At 43.9% G+C, this 27,840-nt stretch overlaps 1 protein-coding gene across 1 annotated transcript; it reads right to left on the minus strand.

Annotated features, from left to right (window-relative positions):
- EIF2D (eukaryotic translation initiation factor 2D) lies at window positions 1–27,511 on the minus strand. The gene is made up of 15 exons (XM_066625410.1): window positions 27,293–27,511; window positions 24,829–25,019; window positions 22,815–22,898; window positions 22,094–22,184; window positions 20,994–21,101; window positions 19,750–20,048; window positions 17,960–18,077; window positions 15,129–15,174; window positions 13,862–13,965; window positions 6,512–6,670; window positions 5,043–5,132; window positions 4,345–4,440; window positions 3,128–3,248; window positions 1,203–1,377; window positions 1–289 (listed from the first exon to the last, which is right to left on the minus strand). The coding sequence occupies exons 1-15, from the start codon at window positions 27,346–27,348 to the stop codon at window positions 219–221; spliced, it is 1,809 nt and encodes a 602-aa protein (XP_066481507.1). The 5' UTR covers window positions 27,349–27,511; the 3' UTR covers window positions 1–218.
- Between the last annotated feature and the right edge of the window lie 329 nt (window positions 27,512–27,840).

The raw sequence follows: 27,840 nt of genomic DNA on the forward strand, positions 1-27,840 counted from the left end.
TTCACAGTGATAAAAGCTGTATTTTATTATATAGCAAGTAGCTTAAGTAGAAACATATCTACAGCAACACAGGAAGCTCAACAAAATATCTGGGAAAGGTCATTTTATTAACTTAAATAAAAACCATTATTTTATAGCTAAGGCAATTGGATTATTCATTTCCGTTGAATAAAATACTTATAAATAATGGAGTTTTGACTGTGATCTTCAGACATCAACTATTTCTTTCGGCACATCTTTGGCGCCTTCTCGAGGCCCTGGATGTATTTGCGAGGTATCAGGTAATCCTCTGCAACAGAATCAAGTATGTAACCCATCTATATTAGGCAGCTGAAACACTTAAACATAACAGAATATGCAGCTTACTAAACACATAAATGAAACATTTTACAATTGGCATTAGGGTGGTTGCCCTAATTCTAGGATACAGTGATTTTCTCTTTTTTGGTGGAAATTTTTCATTCACTAAAATAAGGGGGGGAAAAACTGCTCCAAACCCGTAAGTTTTTTACTTTTAGGTTACAATGCTATCTGCCCTTGCCTGGCCATAAGTATATTCCTTCTGAGTAACTGCACTACAAATTCTGAAGATGCTTTTAGATGCATGGATATTTTGATAACAGGCACCATCCTGTGTGATGTTGAGACAAACATTTCTTCTTAGTGCATGTGGATTTTTTGTAAGTACAGATGAGCACCACTTTGCGACACTCCAACCAGCGACGGGCTGCATATGTGATGCCGCTGCTGGTCCCTGCACACCCTCCCAAACCTCTGAAGCCAAAGGGAGCTTGCTCCTCTTGCTTCCGGAGACTTTTCCAAGCCTCAGAGAGGCAGTGGGCATCAGCCTGCTGCCTCTCCGAGGCTCAGAATGCCCGAATCGTGCAAGAGACATTGAGACTCTCATGCAGTTCCTGCATTCTGAGCCTCTGGAGGTGAGGGGAGTACAGCTTCCCCTTGACTTTGGCAGCTTTGTTTAGCATCAGGCCTCACTTGTTGATAGGAGTGCTGGTTTACATTCCTGTTGCTAAGCAACGCACAACTGTAGTAGTTAAATTATAACAACTGAAAAAAGTTTTAAAAATCTAGTTAACTGAAGTGACTAAAAATGATTAACTAAAAGCCTTCTAAATGATTAATTGAGTGGACATTGAAGCCCTAGTACAAGTAAATGCTATTCTTAGGTTACCATAAATACTTACCCAGCAGCAGTTTAGCAAGATGGTGGATTTGATTGCCTTGGATTTGGACCTGTACTCTGTCCTTTGCACCTGGCAGTGGGGCAACATTGGCACTAGCCTGGACCTTTTGCTGGAGAACATTAGCAACACCCTGTGGATCTAGACCATACAACTCTAAGTTCTTGATTATTGTTACCTGCAAGCCAAGAGAAAACTGGGTTACTTTGTGGGTTATTATGGGTTGTTCTTTACAGTACCATTTTATTTTTACAGAACATATTCTACTCAAACACTCAAAGTTTATAGGTCTTTGCACAAATACAGATTGAGCATTCCTTATCTGGACTGCTTGGGTTGGAGAGGTGTCAGAATTTTGGATTGTCTGAATTTTGGAATAACTGAAGAATATAATGAGAAGTACTTCCTCTTGCTCTTTTCACTGTCACCCATATGGGGTGTCTACTGGCCATTTTTCACCAATGTCTGTACAGGTACACACCAGCCCAAAGGATAGAACTTACAGCCTGTATCTGCACTGTTTAAAAAAATCTTGGACAAAAATGTCTGGATTTTAGAATAGTCCAGACGTCAGTCTACCTGTACATATAAACCATGCTTGTAAATGACTGGAATCAGGGCATAATTATCAGTAGATTATGACATCTACGAGGCTTCAATGTAAGGAAGATGAATATGGGAACACACTTCTGAAGTACTGAGGGCTGAAGTTATGGATGTTTACTCTGATGTGTGGCAAAGAAAATACAAGCTTATAGATCAAACCTAAATACAGTATATCAAAAGTCCCATTGAATTTGACTGCTGTAGTCTTTGTCATAAAACCTAGAAGAAATGGATGGAAGTGGTTGGAGCTGGTAAATGAACTCGAACTCAAATTCATGATGATGGATAGTGACCAACAGATGATCTCTACAATGTATCACCTTTGTGAAACCTACTGGACATCTTTTTCCAGCTGACTCTTCTTGCTGCACTGGATAAGGAAATGATCATCTTCCACCTTCAATCCACCCTAAATGCCTTATCCCCACTAAATACATCACACTGGGTTTGAACAGCCAGCACTTGTGTTATGAAACTGATGGCAAACACATCTTGGTAATCTTAAACTCTTCTTCTGTTTTCCAGGAGACCTCACAAGCACAAAAGGCTCAACCAGACACAGTGGCAGGAGTTCATTAATTACTTCTTCCACTGCTTAAGATCCATTGCATTGGATCCTCTCTCCCCCCCCTCCCCCCCCCCCCACGGTTGCTATTAAACTCTTAAAGCACAGTGGGAGATCCAATCATCCAGCTTAGCCCCAAGGCCTACAACTTTAGTTTTGGGTTTGTTTTCATGAGTAAATAGCAGGATGTCAGTAGCTTGTACCTAGAGGCTCCCTGAATCAGCACCTTGAGGTCATGGCATTCTTATTGAGAACGCCACATTCTGTCTAACTTCATCTTCAGGGTATCCATATTCAGATAGGGAAAAAAAGGAGGGAAGAGATACCACTCATCATAATCTGCCTTCCCCTAGGCTCAGCCTTAGCCTCTCCTGCTGCTCCAATAGGAGAGGAATACCAATCCAAGATGCTGCTTCTTCAGGAGCAGTTGCCCTTGGGTGGCACCACTGCCGAGCTCCAATGCTTCAAGTGGGGTGGGATACCATTCACTTTCTTTTCATACAGACACAACGGAGTCTGGCCTAACCATCTGATTTCCTATGCCAGCAGTTACTGTCAATTCCCAAAGAATTAAGATAATGACCTTAGGCAAACTCCTTACTTTCCAACCTACATAACAGGCAAAGGAGCCAGTACAGGAAACAGCTGAGCCAGCACTTTCAAAGAAAACCAGGTAAGTGATCACCTTGGCCAGTGAAGAGACCTGGGGCAGCACAGTTCGGTCTTTGTTTAGAGTACCAAACCACCTGGCCTTTACCTTTTTATTTGATGATCTCTGTGCTATGCTTATATCAATGGGGTCTATGTTTCCTTTCCTTATGACAGGTTCATGCCCAAAAAATGTCACCTGATGGAATGGCTGCAGTTGATCCAGACACCTGAAAGAGAGTTAGCACTAAGATTTCAGCACAGCCTGAAGCAAGAGTAGCAGGCAGCATCCCTGGCATAGCCGTTTCTGCAGTACCAACTACTACCAAAAGGCCAACTACATTTATACAAAGAATAATGGGCATGGCTTGCTTTTATCTCCAGGCCAGAGTTGCCAACAGCAATGGATGCCATGGGATTGGCCTGCTACTAAGGAACAACAGAGTCTTTATGCATACCTTGCACAGGGTAGGCTGTTAGGTCATGATATTTTTCCATAAAAAGGCATCCAGAAGAGGTTCAGGTTTGACAGTGTGGTCATCATTTTGTCTTATAAGGTAAAGTGGAATATTTGACACAGTCAAGTATTGCTAGCCTAAGGGGAACCCAACTTAAAATAATGAAGATTAAAAACTATGTACGAGCACATATCTGACATGCAAGCCTCCATTCCATGGACTTTGACACACAGGGCTGTAATGTGCACAAAATGTGACTTGACCTCAATTATTAAGAATATTTAGGCAAACATGTTCTTCATAGCCAAGAAGGGAAACAAAGGCACCAAAACACACATTGTGTTGCATGCACATTACCTCATAAAATTCAAGTGCAAAAAATTCTGCTAATGCTTACATGCTATATAGCAGCACAGAGCTAAGCTCCTGCTTGAGTTCTGGCACATCCATAAGCTGATTGGAAATTCTGGGTCCTCATATAACAAGAGAACATCCCTACTTTCCACTGTGAACATTTAAGAGCAACCAGCAGCACTCTTGACAATATATGATGTTGTAAATATACACTCAGTGAAACTGTAAGTAAATAACTTATTTGCAACTTTAACAAGCCATTGCCTCTTTGTCTTTTTATTGATTAGCAGTCAGCCAGGTGAGGGAGATTCCCTGGGGTGATACCCAAAGGGGGGGGGGGTCTGCTGCTTAAGCTACTCTGCTTCCCCCCCAAAGAGGAGACTATTTTGAATTTCCTCCAACAGTAGAGAGAGGATGCAATGGTTTACAATTATATATATAACAGGAGACACTGTCTGTACCCTCCAGTGCTCATGCAGAAAGCAACACTGGTCAGCTCTCTCTCCCTCTTCACCTGCTCACGAGGTCATCCCATTTGAGCTTTGAGATTTCATGCTGCTCCAATTTGTTCAACAGGCAATCACACAAGACAGGATTCACCTTTACAAAGCTGCAATCAAACAAACACTAATCAAAATGAAGCACGTTCTCATCACAATCATCTCACTGAATTGAGAATACACCTAATTAAGGATGTGCAATGTTGCAATTTATTCAGGCTCAGTTTGCCTCTTTAGCACTTTGTAAATGACTGCAAAAGGATTCCCAAAATCCCCCCTCCGCTTGCATATGATAAGTTTGGGCTACAGTCTTACTGGCAGCCCACATATAACCAGAGATAATTGCTTTTTATTATTCTAACTCAGTGGATTTTAACCTTTTGGAGGTGGTCATGGACCCTCTCCCAGAAATATGCACATGGATACAAACAGACAAAAGTAACAAACAGGAAACCGAATAAATTTTGTGTGTGTACATGATTCACAGCCCTCTGGGGGTCCATGGACCACACACAGGGGTTAAGAATCCCTGATCTAACAGGTCAATTAATTAAATGCAGTAGGTCTACATTATAAGTGCTGAACCATGAGAAGCCACTGTGCACAATCGTTCCTACATGACATTCCATACTATCAGTAAGTACATAGCCAGGAATTTGAGACTCCAGAATATATGTTATATTCTTACATATAGAAGTCAGTTCTTACATACTTTTTGTTTGTCTCATCAACCAACTCATTAGTCTTTACATAGGTGATAACTGCGCTTCTCACGTCACTGCTGGACAAGGTGTGGCCCTTCCTGGAAGAAAACAGAATCTTTATTACTTGCCCAGCTGTGGTTTGAAATCCCCAATTTGCAAGAGCTGCAAATCTACTGCTGCTCCCAAACCGCTCTCCATTAAGGAAGCTTTTTTCTTCATTAAAAAAAAAAACCCAGCAGAAACAATCCAACCAAATCATTCAATTGTTTCCCAAAAACCTCTGCATTTTTTCCCCCTAGTAGACAATTTCTGAGATTTAGAATGCTGTAAGGCAGTGTTTCTCAAACTGTGGGGTAGGACCCACTAGGTGGATCGCGAGCCAATTTCAGGTGGGTCCCCATTCATTTCAATATTTTGTTTTTAATATAGTAGACTTGATGCTACCATGGTATGTGACTGAATTTGGGAAAATGTTACTGTCCGGTATTTTTAACAAGCTACTATGTATATTCTTTTAACAATGATAGTAAATGGGACTTATTCCAGGGTTAAGCATGGATAGGATTGCAGTCTAGGATCATTAAAAATTTTCCTGCCTGATGATGTCACTTCCAGTCATGACGTCACTTCCAATGGGTCCTGACAGATTCTCATTCTAAAAAGTAGGTCCTGGTGCTAAATGTGTGAGAACCACTGCTGTAAGGCCATCTGTTAACAGCTGTGGGCTCATATTGATACCTGTTTGGGAGTATCACCTGTTTGGAAGCATTTGTACTGATTGCCAGTTTGGGCCCAATTGAAAGTGCTGGTTTTTACCCTTTGATTAAAGGCTCAACCACTTTGATTCGGATTTATCTCTTCCCAAACATGCACACACATCCCTAGAAATTATGATCTTCTGATGTGCACACACATCCCCAGAAATTATGGGAGAAGGCTCCCAACCTTCACAGAAGCTGGAACCAGGTGCACAAAGCCCCATCCTCGGGGAGAACCCAGGGCAGTGATGTCACAACATCATGTGATATTGCAATGTCACTGCCCCAGGTGCTGGGTCAATATATTACACCCCTGGGCATGACTGCATGCTACAGTCTTGGGATGTTGGTTGATTTTCACTGTATTAGTTTCTTGTTTGTATTTTGTTTGAGTTTTTTGTACTTTAGTTTAATTGTACAATTTAATGGTTTTTTTAACCTTAAAACAAAATCCCAGCAGTTTACAAATGAATAGCAGTCTAAACATATTTTAAAGAAATAAAACCTTTAAAATTCTGACATAAGGATTACTATCCAAGTCCAGCTGTAGCAGTCTTTCTCCCCAAGGCATCTGCATTTACACCAACATTATTTCTCCACTTCAAGAGCTCAACTGTTTTCTCCTGTCTAAATGCCCTTGGCCACTATGCCAAGTGAATAATAGGACATTTAATAATGTGGAGGACAAGCCACATGGCTGGATATCTTATATTTCTTACTTATATCCAGACTCTTGAAACAAGGGGGCCATTTTGGATGAGATACCGTAGAGTGGTATGATTTCAGGAGGGCGATACGGTTGTTCTCCATCACCACTTTTACTGTCGTGGATGGGAGATTCAGATGTTGCTGCTTCAGGTACTATGAAAGACCTAATGCTGAAATGCAAAAGAGAAAAAAAAATCAATTTCACACAGTTTACTAGCCTCTTCCATTTTTACCATTTCCCAGGCAACTTGTCTTGAATTCTGACACAGGCTAAAACTCCACTTGCTAATTTGCTTACAAGCAGTTCAAGCTTATTCCTGCTCCTTGAACAGCCCTCAGAGCAATAAATCATAGAGGTTCATACTTCCCTGAGACAAGCCCCATAAGTATGGTTATTAAACAAAATAAAGGAAGTTTATTAATCACTATCCATTTACTAACACCATGTGGCCTTTGAATAACAAGCTTCCAATGTTCACGTGCATTAACTTGTAAGCCTTACTCCTGTAAAATCAGCCAACATTACTATCAGGTTGCAGATAAGAAGGTGAGAGCAAGAGAGAGAGAGAGTGCCTAAGGCCACTTCAATCAAAGGACATCAATCAAAGGACATCCCAGTTCATAGCTCTGTCTTTCACTTATTTAGAAGATTTCTATCCTGCCTCTCCCCCCCCCCCAGCAACAGGGTACCCAGCGTGGCTTACAATCATAAATCAAAATACCATAAAAACAAATCACAATAATAATCAGCATTAAAAGTATTTAACAAACATTTTAAAATTCACATACACAAAAAAGAGAAGACTACTGAAGAACAGGAAGAGCAACAGACACTAACCTTACTGAAAAAATTGTTAACCCCCTCTGGAGAGCCAAGAGGGAAATCATAGATCTCAGCTCAGAAGGGAATTCCATAGTATGGGCACCATCACAGAGAAGGCCCTCCCCATTGTTGCCAATCAAGCCTCAATTATAGGTGGCACCTGGAGGGAACCCCCCCCCCAATCATAACTTGGGTTTTTTTTCACCACCACCATTCAAGATGTCTGCCAGGCTGTTTCATTGCCTACAGCTCCTCAGAGAACCAGGGAGCTGCTCTGCTATATGATAAGGCGGAAGTCACTCAGGAGCAATCAGACCCATGGCCCTGGTTTTTCCGCCACAACAATACACTATCTTGTGTATCCGCCAGAGAAGCGGTTGGCCCTCTGGATGGTGAGGGAGGGAAAGGGGAGATAAAAGGAGACTTAGAGATGGCAGAGAAATTAAATGAGTTCTTTGCATCTGTCTTCACGGCAGAAGACCTCGGGCAGATACCGCTACCCGAACGGCCCCTCCTAACCGAGGAGTTAAGTCAGATAGAGGTTAAAAGAGAAGATGTTTCAGACCTCATTGATAAATTAAAGATCAATAAGTCACCGGGCCCTGATGGCATACACCCAAGGGTTATTAAGGAATTGAAGAATGAAGTTGCAGATCTCTTGACTAAGGTATGCAACTTGTCCCTCAAAACGGCCACGGTACCAGAAGATTGGAGGATAGCAAATGTCACGCCTATTTTTAAAAAGGGAAAGAGGGGGGACCCAGGAAACTATAGGCCGGTCAGCCTAACATCTATACCGGGTAAGATGGTGGAATGCCTCATCAAAGATAGGATCTCAAAACACATAGACGAACAGGCCTTGCTGAGGGAGAGTCAGCATGGCTTCTGTAAGGGTAAGTCTTGCCTCACGAACCTTATAGAATTCTTTGAAAAGGTCAACAGGCATGTGGATGCTGGAGAACCCGTGGACATTATATATCTGGACTTTCAGAAGGCGTTTGACACGGTCCCTCACCAAAGGCTACTGAAAAAACTCCACAGTCAGGGAATTAGAGGACAGGTCCTCTCGTGGATTGAGAACTGGTTGGAGGCCAGGAAGCAGAGAGTGGGTGTCAATGGGCAATTTTCACAGTGGAGAGAGGTGAAAAGCGGTGTGCCCCAAGGATCTGTCCTGGGACCGGTGCTTTTCAACCTCTTCATAAATGACCTGGAGACAGGGTTGAGCAGTGAAGTGGCTAAGTTTGCAGACGACACCAAACTTTTCCGAGTGGTAAAGACCAGAAGTGATTGTGAGGAGCTCCAGAAGGATCTCTCCAGACTGGCAGAATGGGCAGCAAAATGGCAGATGCGCTTCAATGTCAGTAAGTGTAAAGTCATGCACATTGGGGCAAAAAATCAAAACTTTAGATATAGGCTGATGGGTTCTGAGCTGTCTGTGACAGATCAGGAGAGAGATCTTGGGGTGGTGGTGGACAGGTCGATGAAAGTGTCGACCCAATGTGCGGCGGCAGTGAAGAAGGCCAATTCTATGCTTGGGATCATTAGGAAGGGTATTGAGAACAAAACGGTTAGTATTATAATGCCGTTGTACAAATCGATGGTAAGGCCACACCTGGAGTATTGTGTCCAGTTCTGGTCGCCGCATCTCAAAAAAGACATAGTGGAAATGGAAAAGGTGCAAAAGAGAGCGACTAAGATGATTACGGGGCTGGGGCACCTTCCTTATGAGGAAAGGCTACAGCGTTTGGGCCTCTTCAGCCTAGAAAAGAGACGCTTGAGGGGGGACATGATTGAGACATACAAAATTATGCAGGGGATGGACAGAGTGGATAGGGAGATGCTCTTTACACTCTCACATAATACCAGAACCAGGGGACATCCACTAAAATTGAGTGTTGGGCGGGTTAGGACAGACAAAAGAAAATATTTCTTTACTCAGCGCGTGGTCAGTCTGTGGAACTCCTTGCCACAGGATGTGGTGCTGGCGTCTAGCCTAGACGCCTTTAAAAGGGGATTGGACGAGTTTCTGGAGGAAAAATCCATTATGGGGTACAAGCCATGATGTGTATGTGCAACCTCCTGATTTTAGGAATGGGTTAAGTCAGAATGCCAGATGTAGGGGAGAGCACCACGATGAGGTCTCTTGTTATCTGGTGTGCTCCCTGGGGCATTTGGTAGGCCGCTGTGAGATACAGGAAGCTGGACTAGATGGGCCTATGGCCTGATCCAGTGGGGCTGTTCTTATGTTCTTATGTTCTTATCTGTTTGAAAAATTAGCCACTTCACAAACAGAAGAAACAGGAGTGCTGTGTTTCAGCTTCCTCAACACATCTGCCTAGTTTCACAAGTGAGCACTCAAGTAACAGATCTACAGTTACTGGCTCATTTTGAGAGATTCAGGAAGGATGCAGGGTGCCTTAACCCACATTAGTCCTCGCCAGTCCACTTAGTTGACAAGTACAGGTTTGTGGCAGAGGCAGTATCCAAGCCAGGGAAGTCCCAATTTGCATCTCACTTTCTTAACCTAGGGCTCTCCAAACTATGGCCTTTGGGCTGGATCTGGAGTTTGGAGAAAGCCCTCCCCTCCGTGAGCAGTGCTTACTATTCAGCCATGTTGCCACATATCTTGCCACCTGATCTGGACTAAACAACACTCTGGGTAGTCACGTCAGCCCAGAAATCCTGCTGCAAAGTTTGCTGGGGCGATGCGACTACCCAGACCATCAGTTAGCCGCCAGTACACAACACTAGCTCTCGGTGTCACTTAAGACTGCTTACTCAAGAACAAAATTATCGTCTTAAAACTACAGCCCAGCACTTGCTATTCTCAGAAACTATGCAGCAGAACAGGATTGCAGAGCCCACGCATATCAAGCTGTCCTGGGATACATATCTTGGTTTGCCTTGTCCCACCTCCATTCTGTACTTGCAGCATGAAAGTACTGGGAAGCTCCAATTACCAGGGGAAGAGAAGAGGAGGCTCTACTTCAACTCTCATAGCAGCAGCAGAAGAAAGGAAAAGAGTGTTTTATGTGGAGGCAAATTGATAGGCGAGTGTGCACATGTGCAGAAGAGTCATGCAAGCATGTATGGGTATAGGGACACAGGGCTGCCAGGCCAGGGACACATTATGAAGGGGCTCTCCTGTACCTTCCATAGTTGCAGGAAAGGACAGATACAACATACAGAGGACACCCTCATAGTACCAAGAACAAAGAGATTGGAGGTACAAACAATTGCAGCACCTTCAAATGGCCTCCAAATCATTCTACATTTAAGAAAACAACTTGCCAGATTCTGACAAATCCACTCTCCGGAGAAGACAAATCCACTCTGTGGAGGGGACAGTGTGCAGAGCAGACTTTCACTGGGAACCTTAGATGCCACCTCTATCTAGGCTCACACTCTAAATGAGCCCGCTGTCCACACTCACCCAGCCTCCTTGACATCACAGGTACCCATTGTGACAGAGCTCATGCACAGCACTGCCAGTTCTAGCAGAGGACTGCAGAAACTCCCATCAATACAAAGTACAAGCAAAACCTTGTCAATGATACTGTAAAATGCTGACTTCAAAATGCTCTGCATACAGATAAATGGGTGGAGACGGAGAAAGTGTAGAATCCACCAGAACAAACAACTCTCGGCAGCCCAGCAGCAAAGAGACCACCTCAGATAGGATCCTTGAGGACGAGGGGCTGCAGTGCATCTTCATCAACACCAAGTCCTCACCACTTTTAGCAGAAGTTGCAGGAAGACTGGCAAAGCGCGCATGGGCAGCAGCAGTGAGAGACGAGAGGTAGGCATGCCCAGTTCTAAATGTTATGTTCCATAGGCAGCTATTGTGAAGTAGGAATGAGATACAGAACACACATCTACATATCCTTCCGATCACCTCTCTCAAGCAACTGTTAGTACACCAGGTTACTTGCCTTACAATGCCATGCCTGACCTAAATCCTGGGGTAGGAGACCATGTGGGGAACTAAACTCTTGGGGACTGTGGAATGGAGGCTGGATTAAAAGCTGGAGTCACCTTGAGCGTGCTGAGTAGTACTGGAAGTAGTAAATTACTCATTTCCCCCAGCACACAAGCTGATCACAGATCTGAACATGTGCTTCTAAAGTCCAAGTTCATGACCACTTGAAGAGCATTGCAGGGAAGGAGAATTCAAATGGAACCATTAATTACTATCCTGTCTATACTGATCAAGAGACACTTACCCTAAAGATATCAAATCAGTTGATCACATTTGGCAAAATACAGCTATATAGCAATGAGAGCCAATATTCAAATTATATTCCCCACATTGATTCATGATCAAAAGAAGACAATTTAGAAGTTGTGTATGTTTTCTATGACTTGTTGGAGAAATCTGAAACTATTAGTATTCCAAATATCTATGTATCATTTGTCAACAAAAAAGTTGTCAAAGTGGTTCATATAGCAAAACAAATAAAAAGATTTTCTATCCCAAAGGGGATCACAACCTAAAAAAAAAAACAAAAAACACAAGGGAGAACAGCAGCAAACAGCCACTGGGGTGGGATGGTGTACTTGGGGTGAACAGTTTCTCTTCCCCACTAAACAGAAAAGAGTCATCTCTTTCAAGAAGATGCTTCTTTCCCCACTTAATAAGTGTTGGCACAGTGATGCAGGTGAAAGTAACAGTAACAACTGAGTCACTGAGGTTGCAGTTCTATACATACCTGCCTGGGAGTAAACTCCACTGAACACAGTGGGACTTCCAAGTAAGCAGGCTTAGGATTTCGAGAGTCCATCAGAATATGACAAATTGTTGTGGAAGAAAATACATAAGGGCTGCCAAGGAGAGATTTCAAAATATGACCTGCCCAGCTGCAGCAGCAGAATGCTGGCAGAAGCTTCACTTGCTAAATATCTCCCTGGCATGCTATTCTGAAAAAGGTACAAGAAACCTTTTCAGCTCTGAAGTTTGCAAACCAAGAAATAGCTATGCAAGTGCTATGGTAGCTATGCAAGTTGCTATGGAAAAGCATTTACCACTGTGGTTCAAACTATGAAACGTGGAAGGCTGAGAGGTGATCGGAACATTAATTTTTGAGTAAGGTATAACTGATGCATAGTTATGAATTGTTTAAAAGAAGTGCTTTCCCTTCGCAAAAAGAAAAGCAACACCATGCTTCTCTGTTCCTGTGCAACAGCCAACCAATGATCAGTTTGGAATAACTCATTCATACAATCATTGTACAAGCATATCATTTTAAAATGATGATATTAATACAGTAGAACTTTGTAAGAAAACACATTAAGAAATGGCCTGGATCCCATTCTTTGCCTTGACCATGAAACCAAGTTGATACTGCTGCTGCTGCCGCCGCCACCATTTGGGTATCTCTAGGGTCAGCCATTAACATATTGGTTTATGCAGGTTCCTTAAGGAAGCAGCCTCCCATACGATCCCACAATACAATGGAAATACTCCGCAATAAACCATTAACAAAATACTCCATCTACTCATAGAAGTTTCACAAAGAGACACCTTTTCATTGAAGATCTTATGATCCTTCTTGATCAATAGCAACATCAGTATACACTCAAAATAAAGGGATTACCCAACAACTGTTAATATTTCTAACTCTATTAATGCACTTGATGCTTTTCTCAACTAACTTAGGGCCCAATCCTATCCAACTTTCCAGCACTGGTGCAACGCAATGCAGCCCTGAGGTAAGGGAACAAATGTTCCCACACCTTGAGAAGGCCTCTGTGACTGCATCCCCAACACAGGATGCAGTGCACACAGCATTGGCACAGCTGCACTGGCACTGGAAAATTGATTAGGATTGGGCCCTTACACTGTATCATTACATAACATAACAGCAAGTTGTACAAGTACAGAAGTCTATTGCATTGATAATTTCATTAACTGCGGGGAGAGTAAACATTAATTTTTGCTAAATCATTCATGATCTTGCATCCTTATCTCTTTTACCCGCCATCCCTTCCCCCATCACAAAGTTTAAGATGAGAGATCTTCATTCCTTAACTTCTTTCTCCTGTGGAAGGAACTCTCTTATATGTATTATCACAACTGCATAAATATCTGTAGTTCTGCAACTGTGTGTCACAAACACAGAATTCTATACTCGATACAGAATTCAGCATTATGAGTACCTCAGTTTTCATTTAAGAAAGAAAGCACCTCTCCCTTTAAGCAACATGGGTAGCACCTAGTTTCTTAAGAAACTGGATGCAACAGAAAGAGCACAGTGAGCAGGAAATCCAATAATCACTGAGATGCAGCTCACTTCTTTGGCCAGCACAGCAGCTCCAGCATCACACTTCCACAGCAAAAGTCGCATAAAAATAGACAAAATAAGTAAATCTATACAATGTGTTAAATCTGCATATTTGTATAGGCTGCAGCTTGCAGCTCTTCTGGGCATATAAGGGCCTTCCGCTTTGTTAGGATGTAATACACACGTGCTTGTGAAAACTGTCTGTTTACAACTTCTCTCCCATGTTCCCAAGACTGATGCCTTAGAGCTCAGATTACCTTTCATGTCTCCAGTTGACATCCACAATGCTCTCCACTCCCTTATTCAGTTCTTTCACCTGGAGAATCCTCTGTTGCTGCATTGACTGCAGGAACTTGGAGAACTAAGACAGAGACAATGGGTTAGTCTTCTAGATGTTGGACAAGTGCAGTAGCAGCAGCCCATTAGTGTACATCACAGTGGCCAATTGCTGCCCTCAGTCAGAGAGGGGAGAAAGCCAGTGTATTTACAAACCCCATCACTGACAAGAGCAGTAACGTGAAATAAGGAAGAAGCCTTGGACTGCCGAGTGTAGGCAGAACCAGGGTTTGCTTGCACAGAGGCTTTTCGCAGCCTGTACAAATGGAACATTGTTGACTTATGCAAGTTGTCACAAGTGCACACCCCTCCATGCTGCATCTTGGCTGGTGCTCAGTGGTGCCACCTGGAGGGCATGACAGTATGCCCTGCCATCCAGATGAGAGAGGTGACTAAGTGAGCTGATGCCATCAAATCACAGTAGAGGGACTGTTACGGAAAGGCTTCTCTGTGCTAGGGGTACTGCTGCCAATTGGTTCAGACAATATTGAGCTAGATGGTCTGACTCAGTATAAGTCTGCAACATATGTGCAAGTGTACATCACTGCCTACATCAAGTGCTTCACTTGTAAGAAATGTATAGCATGGAAATGGTTCACGTAAAAAGTCATTAAGATAAAGTAGGAGAAACTTATCCACAGCAAAATATCTCACCCATCACTTAACAAACTTTGTGGCATCTTGCAACATTTTACCTAAGTAGTCAAACAAGACAGGGTGCAAAAAGAACCTTCCGGCCCTATTTCCTCCATGAAGGGCATATGCACAAGACACAGTAAGGGAAGAAATGGAAAACAAGCCACTTGTGCTAAATTATCACCACTATACACAAAAACTCCAGCTGGCTTGAATTAGCTTACTCACAGAAATACGCACAGAGCTGGACAGATCAGAAATTTGCACCTCAAGTTTTATTAACTCAGTATGTGAGAAACTCCATACTCATAAAGAAATAGCAAAACCATGCCCATTCAAAATTCTAATATTCAAAAGGAAAAAGTTATTGCAAAGTAATCACAGGTTTTCCTAAAGCAACATTCCCTCATGCTAAGAGTTGGATGTATAGGGGCAGAGAGATTGGGGGAGATGTGGGAGACAGCAGGCAAATCCCCACTATTTTTATTAACACTGAATACTTCATTTCTTTTTCCAACCTTTCATGATACTGAAAGAACAAAAGCAACTCACCTTTTTGTAGCTAGATTTTTTTATGTCTAGGTGTTGGTCTTTGGGACTAATAGATTTAAAGGAGAAAAAAAATTACATGCAAGAAACAGCTAAAATCAACCTAAGTACATCTCAGCTTTGGCCAGAATTCAAAGAGTATGTTTCTTCAGGCTTCTCTTGATAAAATACACGGTACTACTGAAACATACTGCAATTGGGAATATGTACAATGTTTTAAATTCCATATCACGAGGTCAGATGGGATTGGCTTATCCATTACAAACACAGGTAACATTTTTATTTTTATTACACTTCTACAGGAAGATAATTCACAAGGGAGAACTACAGTTCTCAAGACTAGGTAACACGGGGGCGGGGCGGTGTGTGTGTGTGTGTGTCAAACATAAGGCCCAAGGGCCAGATACAGCCTGTGGAAACTCTTATCCAGTCCACATGATAATTGGGCTCTCCCAATGCTGTCCTTTCAGCAGTGCCACTTCTGCTGAGGCTCTGGGAGGAAGGTGCAGACCAAGAGGGCTGAGAGAGGGAGACTCTGCATTGGCATTGGGAGAGCACAATTATCACATGGCCAGCCCTTTCAACAGCGCTGCTTCTACCAAGGCATCACTTCGCAGAGCACCTCTCACCTGTTGGACTGCAAAGTGATGCCTCAGTAGAAGCTGCACCGCTGAAAGGGTGGCCCGTGTGATGATTGGGCTCTCCATATCTTGAAAATACTATCAAGATTTGTGCGCTTTTCTCTTCTGTCACTTGCAGCTAGTGAGTTCCTATATGAGAACAAAGTTTATTTCTGGCCATCATATGGCCATCACCCTCTTCATTCCAGCACAGTGTCTTTTCTAGTGGCTGTCTGTTTGCTGGAGTTTCATCTGCATTTTTTTAGATTAAGAGCCCTTTGGGGGCAAGGAGCAATTATTTGATTCTCTCTGTAAACCAAAATCAAAACTGATTTTGTGAGCTTTTTCTGTTGGGAAAAAATTAGTTGTATATAACTACCACTAAAAATAATAATAATAAACAATATCACATCCTGCTTAATGATGTCACTTCCAGCCCCTAGCAGGTGCCATGAATGCTATTCAGCCCACTGTATGAAAGGAGGTTGACATCTCTGAGCTGACATGAACCACTTATGGGCTTTTCAGAATTGAGCGGGACAACACTTCATGCAAAAACATTTTAGGTTATTGATATATGTGTTTCACATCTTGGTATAGACTTAGGGCCCAATCCTATCCAATTTTCCAGTACTGGTGCTGCTGTGCCAATGGGGCATGCACTGCATCTTGTCATACGACAGCAGTCGCAGAGGTCCCCTTAAGGTATGGGAACATTTGTTTCCTTATCTTGGGGCTGCATTGCTGCTACACCGGTGCTGGAAAATGCCAGTGCTGGATAGGATTGGGCCCTTAGATCCATGTTAAATTCACACACAAGTTTATATAGCAATACAATTGTAACTCAGAGCCCTTAGAGCCAGCTTCCATTGCTGGCTTCAGTAAAGGTTGCTCCATGACTATATAAAGATCTTCTGAGAGCACAATCCTAACTAGATCTACACAGAAGTAAGTTCTATATGGGGCTTACTCTCAGGAAATAGTGGTTAGGATTGCAGCCTGACGGTCTTACAGCCAAATCCTATCCAATTTTGCACTGCTGGTGTGGCTGTGCCTGCGGGCGTGCACTGCATTTGGTGGTGTGGAGGCAGTCACAGAGGCCTCCTCAAGGTGTGGGAACATTTGTTGCCTTACCTTGGGGCTGCATTGCTGATGCACTAGTGCTGGAAAGTTGGATAGTATTGGGCCCTTAGCCATCAATATGGAAGCACAGGGTTGGTCTGACTCAAATCCAAACACATTCTTACATATACAGGAACACGTGCTACTTCCACACACACAAAAGAACTGTGGTAGAGGAATACATTTTTCATGCAGAAAATTGCAAGTCAACAGCATTTTTGTACAGTTTTGAATTGCCTTTTACTATAATCTGTAATGCTGCTGTCTGTAATGCTTTTATTTATTATGGATTGTTGTACTTTATCTTTCATTTTCATTGTGATCTTTTCGTGTAACTTTATGAATTGTAATTTGCCTTAGGCACCCCAGTGATGGGGTGGGAGAGTGGAGGTATAAATACTTTAAATAAACAAAATAATAGTTCAATCCCTGGTGGCTCTAGTTATGAGGCTCTCTTAGCAGGGCTGGGAAAACCTGCCTGAAGCCCTAGAAAGCTGCTTGTTGAGAAGACTGAACTGGATTAATGGACCATGGTCCACTAATGTCCATGTGTAGCAATATGAATTTAAAGAGACAAATCAACACATATTTTAAATATATGAATTTAAAAAGAGAAATCAATCCAGAACCTTTGCGGCAAGAGCTAAAAAGTATTCCCAAAAACCATATAATGGAAAATGGGGGAAGGGAGGGAGAGACAGGCATTTCTTCTTGTCTCATTGTAGATTTGTCCGAAACAAGTCTCTCTTTTTTTTTTTTTAAATCAAACCTTAACCCTAGATAATGAGTCAGAGGTTGGTGAATTAGGAGAGTGATTAACACAGCCTTGCAGTGACACAGGGTCCAATCCTATCCAAATTTCTAGCACCAGTGCTGCTGGTGGGATGTTCCCATACTTTGAGGAGGTCTCTGTGACTGCCTCCCCACCAAAGGACACAGTGTGTGCCCCATTGGCACAGCTACACCAGCACTGGAAAATTGGATAGGATTGGGCCCACATGAAGCACAGTAAATTTAGATAAAATCAGGAGACTGGAATAGAAAGTGACATTCTATAATACCCTTGTAGAAGAGTGATCTCACTGCACGTACCAGCATGTGAACATGTAGTTACGCAGAAAGGTGCTGGTCAGTAGAGGGAGCTCCGACTTCTTCACTTTATATTTTAAAGCATGGAAGAAGCTCTGGTGAAGCAACAGATCCATTTGTTCTGTAAAGAAAACAGAACAGTTTGTTCCACCTAAGCCGCACACAGTGCGCAACACTGGCTGGGTCTCAAGAGATCAAGTCACTTTGAAACACTGTGCTCCTGCTTATGCCTCTGAGCTGAGTCAGCATGAGACAGGAAAAAGGTTTCAGTGCTATTTAGCATATTCTCAAAACCAAGTATCCACATAAAAATAATGTCATGGTTCATCTTTTCATAAGGATAATGCAATCATAGAAAAAGAAGAGGAAAAAAGAATATAAAGGTCAGAGGCATGTGTATTGGAATCGCGGAAGATCTGGCAAGGAGATAGGCTGCGGTGTCAGCAGTGGCCCCTTTAAGGGTTAAAGCCTGGGCTTTCAGCAGAGGGTGTGCTGCACAGCTCCAGCCACTAGAGGCAATGGGGTCTCTCAGAATATAAGGAGCACCTGATGCAGGAAGGGTTTGTGGGTTGTAGTGGAGGTGGGAAAGGAGACTTGCTGACTAATTGGACTGGCTTTGTGGCTAATTGACCTACTGGACTGCTAACTCATGGACTGACTTATGGCTCTGCCCTCTGGACTGACATTCTGGCTAACTGACTTACTGGCTATTAACTCATGGACTGACCTATGACACTGCTAATGAACCAATGGACTGGCTAATGATGTACTGAACTTTTGGACTGATTACCTGGCTCACTGAAGGACTACTCAAAGAGACTGCTGAGTAGTGAAGAGCAGAAGTGGTGCTGCTGCTGTACCCAAAAGGATTGCTGCTTAAAGGAGGGACCCTGCAGATTTACAGGCAAGCCAGTCACCTACTACTCTCCTTCCTGCTGGTGCTTGGGTACAGTGGTTGATTTTGCAGTCTACTAGATCTAGCTGTGGTCAAGCTGGGGGAACTTATTAGTTTTGGGCATAAGTTCTGTAGGCACAGCTCAGAACAGGAATTTGGCAAGATAGCATGATACCTCTGACCACATTAGAGTTTCCAAGAAGCAAGTTGACATACTAGCAATAATTGCACAATATAGATTGGCTTCACATGTGACAAAGTTAGTGTAACCTGGGTAACCCAGAGTGTGCAAGAGGGATATAGTTAAGTACTTTTATTACAGCATGATTAAGCTTGAGTCTTCCTGCATGTGTGCATTACCTTCAGCATATACCTAGATACACAATTCCAATTCAGACAATCCAACAAACCATTGTTTGTGGGACCACAAAGGCAACATGAATGTGCACTGAACCTGCATGCCCTCTCCTCTTTGCACCTTCCCCTCACTATAAGGGAGAACTGCAGTTCCACTACAAGGGAGAGTCCTAGCTTCTTAAACCACAATTTCCACATCATCCAAAGCCTGGCAAAACAGTTTAACTGTGGCTAACCCACAGTTCTTGAGTTCAGACGATATGGAGACCTGTGGCTTAGCAAACTAGAACTCTTGTACTGCAGTTCTGCACCTGAGGTGAGGAAAGAAAAATACACAGACTCAGCACTTCTTTGGGTCACAGTCATTATCCAACAAGATATGGTTTGCAGGATTGTCTGAGCCAGGCTGTAGAATACATAACATGTATTCATAATGTGTGAAGCATGCCAAGGATAGCAAGCTGTAGCTGCCAGCTTGTTATGCAGACCAGCTGCTCTTCCTGGCAGAAGACCATTCTTAGAACTCATCCAGTACACATACCTTGTGGGCTCCTACTATCTTCCACCTCTTGAGGAATATCTGGATTTTCCTCTGCAACAGTTTCAGCTGCTCCATTCTCACCCGGGTCCTCCTTTTCTCCCACTTCAGCACTCTGAACAGCTTCATTTGTGCTCAGATACTCAGCATCTATCTGCAGGGGTGGGTCAACAGGAAGGCTATTTTCTGCTTTGCTTTCCTCTCCTTCATCCTCCTGTTTCTCATCTTCCGCGCCCTCCATCTCTGAAGGTTCTGCTTCCAAGGGGACCATTATAGGTGGACATGTCTTGTCACCAGAACTCCTTTTAAATAAAAGGCATGCAGACATTTCCAAAAATGAAGCAGCAGTTCATAGCAAAGATGCAAGACAGTGTCAGATAAGACGTACTATTGTGGAGAACCATTGACTTCATCATAAAGTATGCCTATTCCAAGGAATCATGAACAGCAGTAGACAGCAGCTCCAGAAAGAGGTCAAGCAGAACACTCTTGAAAATCAAGAGCTCTACCACATTTATTAACCAATAACTTCCAAGGGGCCAAATGAGACAAGACCCTGCTTGCATTATCACCAAATTAATATTTTGGCTAAGAATTGGAAAATGGCCTAAAACCACCACAATTTCACTGCTTTTGGATTGCATATTCCATTTTGTGCCCAATGGAAAGTAGTACAAATTATTTTTATGGGCAAACTCCAATTATTGTAACTCCATGAAATCTTTCCCATGTGCTTCTGCTCCCGTCCAGCACCTCTGTGCAATCCACACCCAAACAGAGGCAGAGAAGGGGTCGTTTCAACTAACAGGAAATTGGTGATGCTAGGAGCTTTTGAGTGAACCCCTCACTTGCTCATCCAATCTGTGGCAGAAGGAAGAAGACAGTACCTGGGCAAAGCATATCCTATCCCAACTGAGAGCTCATTGGGGCTGAAGAGCAGAACCCTCTCACAAAGCTTTCTGTAATGCTCATGGTTCTCTGGAATGGTAGTATCATATGCAACCTGTTCTGAAGTATTCTTCAAAACACCCACCTATGCTGTTCTAAGATGGTTGCTCTCCACCTGTCATCTTGGAAACCTGGGACAAGCGGCTGCAATTCTGATTCTGCATAAGACAACTTCTGTCCATACAATGCACTGAAGAAGGCTCATCCCTGAATAAACTGAGTCTTGGACTTCAGGGGCTCTTTCACATCTAGCCAAAGTTCTCTAGCACTGCAAGCAGCACTGTCAGCTATATACCCACCACAAGTGATCCATATACGTGTGCAGCACTGTGAAGCCTTTCCCTTTCATTCCAGCTGCCACCATCTCTGCTGTGGACATAATGGCTATTCCAATAGCCACAGGGGCTCTGGAAGGAAGAGGGGGGGGGGGAAGGATCATATGTTTAAGGCAAACAGCAAAATTCTCACTCCAACTAAAGCAAGTTCTGTACTAGCAGCATCCACCCAAGAAGCTCAGGGTCAAACTACATGTGACCTTAAGAAAGTTACAGTGCAGTTAAATGCTTAATGGCCCAATCCTGTCCTGGGCCTACAGCAGCAGATCTCACAATCCGCAATCATAAGTTGAGTTCTGAGAGTCTCGGCAAGCTGCCATCAGCAGCTTATGGGCCACTGCCACAAATGGCTAGAGGCTCTGTGTGCCTGCCAACGGCCTACGGCCTGTCCAGGATAAGATGGTGGCAGGGACATTTTGTGGGCAGATGGGGGCATTGGAGTAGTGTGTGGGAGGAAGCAGGGGCAGATCTCCACAGCCATAGCTCATGCCAGATCCTGTACCCCTTTTCTGGCCTAGCCCAAACTCTCCTCAGATTGATGCCAGCAAAACAGCTGGTGTGGATCCAAGGAGAACCACTGATTCTCCAGGTGGTTCATGAGGAAGCTTCTTCATGAGGAAGCTGCTTGAACCATTCACTAAAGAGGCTTTGCCATGTCTCCAAAACTAGACGTGATAGGACAAACGGATGCCATTTTTGGAATCAGCCCCCCAAATTCATATCAAACCACCATAAAGTTTGGGAAAAACTTATCTGACCCTCAATTTTGTAGGCCTGTGTAATTATCCCTCCACAACAGACATTTCTCTCCCAGTGCCACAGGCTACTATTCGGTTTACTGTGTTCAATACAGTTTTACGAGAAGAATTGGCACCTTGCACTTTTTAAGCTTACAAATATTTATCAAGTAACAACAAATCATGACAAGACTGAACTTGTTCTTGGGCAAATTTTCCTATACCATCTGCTTTACCTTACCCTGATATCTTCTCAAAAAACATAACACCCCACCCCCAATTCACACATAGATGAAACGAAGCACTAGCTTTCAAGAGAAACCATACCTGTTTCCTACCACAGCAATAGCACAGAGTGTACCTCGATCTACTTGAGGAAAACCACTAGAGGGCACTATGACTCCTGGAAGCATTAGGTCTGCAAGTAATGACATCAAATTAACCACTCAACAAAATTTTCAAGGCAGTTTCCCCCTTCTCTCCACCACTCAAAAGAAAAAAAGTTAAAAGACTATACTTCAAATACAGAAGTGCCTGCCAGATCAGGAATAATCTCTTCAGTAACAAGGCTAGAGGTGCCAACTTTATGGCTGGCATGAAATGAGGTCTCTCGTTAACTCAAATCAGAATGCAGATCCGACTGTTAGCAAGTTCTAACATTTGTTCCCCCTGCCACTAATTCTGCAAGCACAAATTCAACATGCATCAATTTGAAATTGGATCACAAAAAGCATTATGTTTGCAAGTCTGCAGACCAAGAGAAACAACTATGTTTTTTTGCGTGGGTACCTTTCAGTGATTTTATGTGACCCTAAAAAACATATTGTCCTACTTTAGATTTTTTTCCCCAAACGGACCAGCATGGCTACCTATAGGTATTTTGTGTACTGACTTGCAAGGAAGTCACACTGCATTTCTAGGACTATCTTCTGAGCAATATTCATAAGAATGCAATGTAACAAGCCAAACCGTGAGTGCCAACTTTACACAGGGAAGGAGAACTGTGCAATGCGGACTGTCTCTAAGGATTCGAGCTCAGCGCCCTTACCTGCTCCTCCTGCTAGCTTCTGCAATACAGGTGGCCATGTGGTAAAGACAGGGAGAAGGTGAGGATAAGACCATAGAGTGTACACTATCACAAAGAGAAAACAAAACTTCAACATTGCACATTTCAGTTTGCCTTCACTTCTCCCCAGTTTTTCAGAATATATATTAATTTCAGATCAGAATCAGGAAATATAATGAATTGGCAGGAATTTATAGCGACCCCATTTCTAGAAGGCCTGTGTTTTCAAACAATTCACTGCAACTTCTGTTTCATAATTAGGTAATAGATAAAAATATGTATTGATAGGGAAGGAACCTACATGCTATTAATATTCATTTATTCATTTAATTCAGGGGTTACTATCCTGCCTTTCCTCTATAAAATAGGTGGCTAACAACAGAAAAATTAAACAGCAGCAAATTTAGCATTAGAATGCTAAGAGAATGAGCACCTTAAAATGACTTCAAATTAATACTCGGGTGAAGTAAAAGTTAGAAAAATAGAGCTTCTAGACCAGACCACACTTTTTTGGCTGGAGAGCTACTTTGAATCCCAGCAAGGCCCGGAGATCTACCAGAGTTTTTTTACCATGTTCGCGCCATCATAACATATAACATTTATGTGTACAATGTATGTTGGTGTACCTTGAGCCCCACTGAGTATAACAGGACTTATTCCTGAGTAGATATGCCTAGGATTAGGCTGTGAGGCTGCAATCCTAGCCACACTTACCTGGGAGTAAGCCCCATTGAGTACAATGGGTCTTACTCCCGGCGTTTCCTCCCAGAGGCACCTGAAGGGGGGGTCCGGCACTCCACGATCTACTCATTTTGCCTCGCGATCTACCGGTAGATCACGATCCACCTATTGAGCACCCCTGTTCTAGACTCAGCGCGGGGACCCTCTTCTGGCTACCCCATAGAAAAATTAGTATTTTGAGCAGCTTTGCAGTTAAAAAAAAAAAATTAAAAAGCAGCATTTCAGGGGCAATATGTAAACCAGAGACTAGATGCAGCTCAGGTTCAGCATATTTCTATCTCTATATAGGCATTCCCTGATTTACATGAGGGTTCCAGAAACCCCAAACTGAGTTTTATGCAAGTCAGGAAGCAACATCCATGCTTGCTGCTCTGCTGAGCTCATGTTTTGTCTGTAAACTAGGATAATTCCCAGCACGATTGCATTTCCTCTTTCATTTAAAGAGCCCACATGGAGCACAGCAATCTCCTCCCTTCCTCTGCACAGGCTCTTTAAATGAAAGAGGGTGTGTTGGGAATGATTACACAGCAAAACAACTGGCTAGTTTTAGGACCCAATCCAAAGGCCCACATGCCAGCCCAGCTCCAGCACGCAATGTTGCAAATGTGCCATAAGGCACTCCTGCGACACTTACTGCTGAGTTGGCACAGACGCTAGTTCAGCACAAGCCCGCACTGAGCCAGCACCAGGTGAAGGAGTGACAACCATTGCCCGGAGCTCTGGACGAGAGCCGGAGAGGTAAGTCATGAAGCGGGGGCATTCTGGGGCGGGGGAAGGATGGTGGGAAGGCATGGTGGGGTGAGGGAGCGGGGCAGAGATGACAGCAGGCCCTGCAGACAAATCCTATCCCCCCTCCCAGCCCAGGGGACCTGACACAAGTCTCCTCGAATCTGTGCCCACTCAATAGCATAAGCTCCCTTACCTTGAGACACCACATGCTGCTTCCCAGCCCCATGGAATACAGCAGTAGCCATTTCAGCACCGCTGCAGCCCTGGACACTGGGAAGCACAGGATTGGGCTGTCACAGAGCTGTGAGTGGTGAGCATGGGTGCTCCTCTTGCACAGCCCAACATAATTATGTAAAGTCAAAGCTTACATAAGTTGGGGAGTACCTGTACCGCCACTGACAGTGAGCAAAGTTTTCTTCTCCTTATTTAAGACATAGAGAACTGAGGCTCAGAATTATCATTCAACTTGTCCAAAGCAAGACAGACCCAGACCAACAAAGGTGCCCATTGAAATATCTTTCTGTACCTGTTGGATACAATGCTTTCTCAATTTCAAAGAGGACCGGATTCCTGCCATTGGCATAAACTGTGAGAGCCTCTCCTTTGTGAGTGTACAGTTTGATGATATTCAACTCCTCTTTATTTGGCACAAGCTCAGAAAGCTGTTCAGAAGTGAGTGCTGGAAATGTCGCAGCAACATCAGCTCGCAGTTTCCTCCTGCAAAGATCAATCGATCATTTGTTACTACAGTATACTTCTGAAATACATGGGGGAGAAACTAACTTCAGTCTAATTCTTATTATAAAACATAGAGAGGAGAAAGAGACAACAATATATTCCATTTTGTCTTAACAGCTTATCTTAACTAAGCATATTACTATAATGCCACAATTCTATGTAAGCGAGTAAGCCCTTGAGTATCACTTGCATAAGTCCCCAATTGAGTTATCCCCTTCAAACGTAATGATGCTTACTTCACAGTAAACATATTTAGGATTGCTCTGCATACCTAGGGAAGAATAAGTTGCTTTATATTAATTTTTTTAAGACATCTTAAAATGTAGACCAGGCAAAAAAATTACACTGATTTATAATACTAAATCACAGCCTTATCTCAAACAACTCCAGACAGTTTCCATTAACAGTCTCTTTACAACGCAAAGGAAAAAAGGTAAACATGGACTGTATTACTCTGAAGGGATGCATTAACCTGTCATGCTATTTTAAAAGTGCATCTTCCTCACCACATGTAATTTAGAGCAGTGTTTCTCAATGTTAGTCCTCCACTGTACCACTTCACATGGTCCACCTATTCGACGTACCACCAGAAGTAACTAGCAATGACATCACTGCAACTTATTTCAGGGTTGGGAGGCCAGATGCAACACAAAAAACTCAAGATGGTAAAAAGCTCAAGATGGATGGAACGGCTCTTTGAGCATGGAAAAGCATGCTTTGAAGTCTGCCTGCCAAGCCTCCTACCGCTGTTTGTTGAGTCATGTTCCTGGTCTTGCTGCCAGGCAGGTGTCCAGGAGCCTCTGAGTACCACCAGACACCACTTCAAGTACCACTGGTGGTACCCATGCCACTGGTTGAGAAACACTGATTTACGGTCCAATCATATCCAGCTTTCCAGTGCAACTATAATGCAGCCTTGAGGAAAGGAAACAAATATTCCCTTATCCAGAGAAGGCCTCCATGACTGCCCCCCCCCACTGCAGGATGCAGTGCGTATCCCATTGGCATGGTGCACCGGAGCTGGAAAACCAGATAGGATTTGGCCCTTAGAGCCCAATCCTATGCACGTGTCTACTCAGATCTAAGTCCCATTATAGTCAATGAGCCTTAGTCCCAGGTCAGTGTGGATAGGCTTGCAGCCCAATCCTATGCATGTTTACTCAGATCTAAATCCCATTATAGTCAATGGTGCTTATTCCCAGGTCGGTGTGGATTAAAGCCCAATCCTATTCATGTCTACTCAGACCTAATTCCCATTATAGTCAATGGGACTTACTCCCAGGTAAATGTGGATAGGATTACAGCCTTAGAACCCAATCCTACGCACATATTTACTCAGACCTAAGTCCCATTATAGTCAATGGGGCTTGCTCCCAGGTCTGTGTGGATAAGACTGCAGCCTTAGAGCCCAATCCTATGCATGTCTATTCAGATCTAAGTTCCATAATAGTCAATGAGGCTTACTCCCAAATCGGTGCAGATTAGAGCCCAATCCTATGCATGTCTATTCAGATCTAAGTTCCATAATAGTCAATGAGGCTTACTCCCAAATCGGTGCAGATTAGAGCCCAATCCTGTGTATCTTCTCAGAATTAAGTCCCATTACAGTCCAAAGGGCTTACTCCCAGGAAAGTGTAGATAGGACTGCAGCCTCAGAGCCCAATCCTATGTGTGTCTACTCAGAACTAAGTCCCATTACAGTCCAAGGGGCTTACTCCCTGGAAAGTGTGGATAGGACTGCAGCCTCAGAGCCCACTCCTATGTGTGTCTTCTCAGAACTAAGTCCCATTACAGTCCAAGGGGCTTACTCCCAGGAAAGTGTGGCTAGGACTGCAGCCTCAGAGCCCAATCCTATGTGTGTCTACTCAGAACTAAGTCCCATTACAGTCCAAGGGGCTTACTCCCAGGAAAGTGTAGATAGGACTGCAGCCTCAGAGCCCAATCCTATGTGTGTCTACTCAGAACTAAGTCCCATTACAGTCCAAGGGGCTTACTCCCTGGAAAGTGTGGATAGGATTGCAGCCTCAGAGCCCAATCCTATGTGTGTCTTCTCAGAACTAAGTCCCATGACAGTCCAAGGGGCTTACTCCCAGGAAAGTGTGGCTAGGACTGCAGCCTTCGAGCACTACCAGCACGCCCATGTCTTGGTCTGCAAGCATCCCTACTTAGCAAGAGCTCCAAGTAAGGCAAGCAGGTGAAGGGAAATGAAGGCAAACACCTTTCGGGACACGGAGGGTAGGAAGAGAGCTCACCTATCAGAGCCTTTGATGGCTGTGTTGGATTTCACGCGGAAAGCCTTGGCAAACATGGTCAGAGACACGCCAGGCCTGTGGTGCCGGCGGCTGCCAGAGGGGAAGGGGCCAGAGGCTGGCCAGGGGCTGCTGCTCTACTGCCTGGACGCGGCCATACTGCGGTGCTGCAGCCAAACGGCTCCGTGCGGCCGCTCGCTCGCTCGCTCGCTTCCTGCTCCGGTGACATCAGCCGCAGAGGCAGGGCGGGCCGGGCCGGAGCTTCGCACGGGGCTGGAAGGGAGGCGTCAGCGGCGCTTGTGCGGAGCGCGCCCGCCCCTGCTGCACTCAGGGCCTCTGCTCCCTCCAGCCATGCGCTTGGTGGGGCTTTGAGCAGCTCCACTTCTGCATCAGTCCCACACCTTTCGGTGGGCACCTGCCTCAGAGCCCAAGCCCACCCCTGTCTACTCAGAAGTAAGTCCCATTCTAGTCAATGGGGCTTACTCCCAGGAAAGTGTGCATAGGGTTGTGCCCCAAGGCAGCTGCTCTGCAAATGAGGATTTGAAGGCAGG

The sequence above is a fragment of the Tiliqua scincoides genome, chromosome 4, assembly GCF_035046505.1.
Source record: "Tiliqua scincoides isolate rTilSci1 chromosome 4, rTilSci1.hap2, whole genome shotgun sequence".
NCBI lineage: Eukaryota > Metazoa > Chordata > Lepidosauria > Squamata > Scincidae > Tiliqua > Tiliqua scincoides.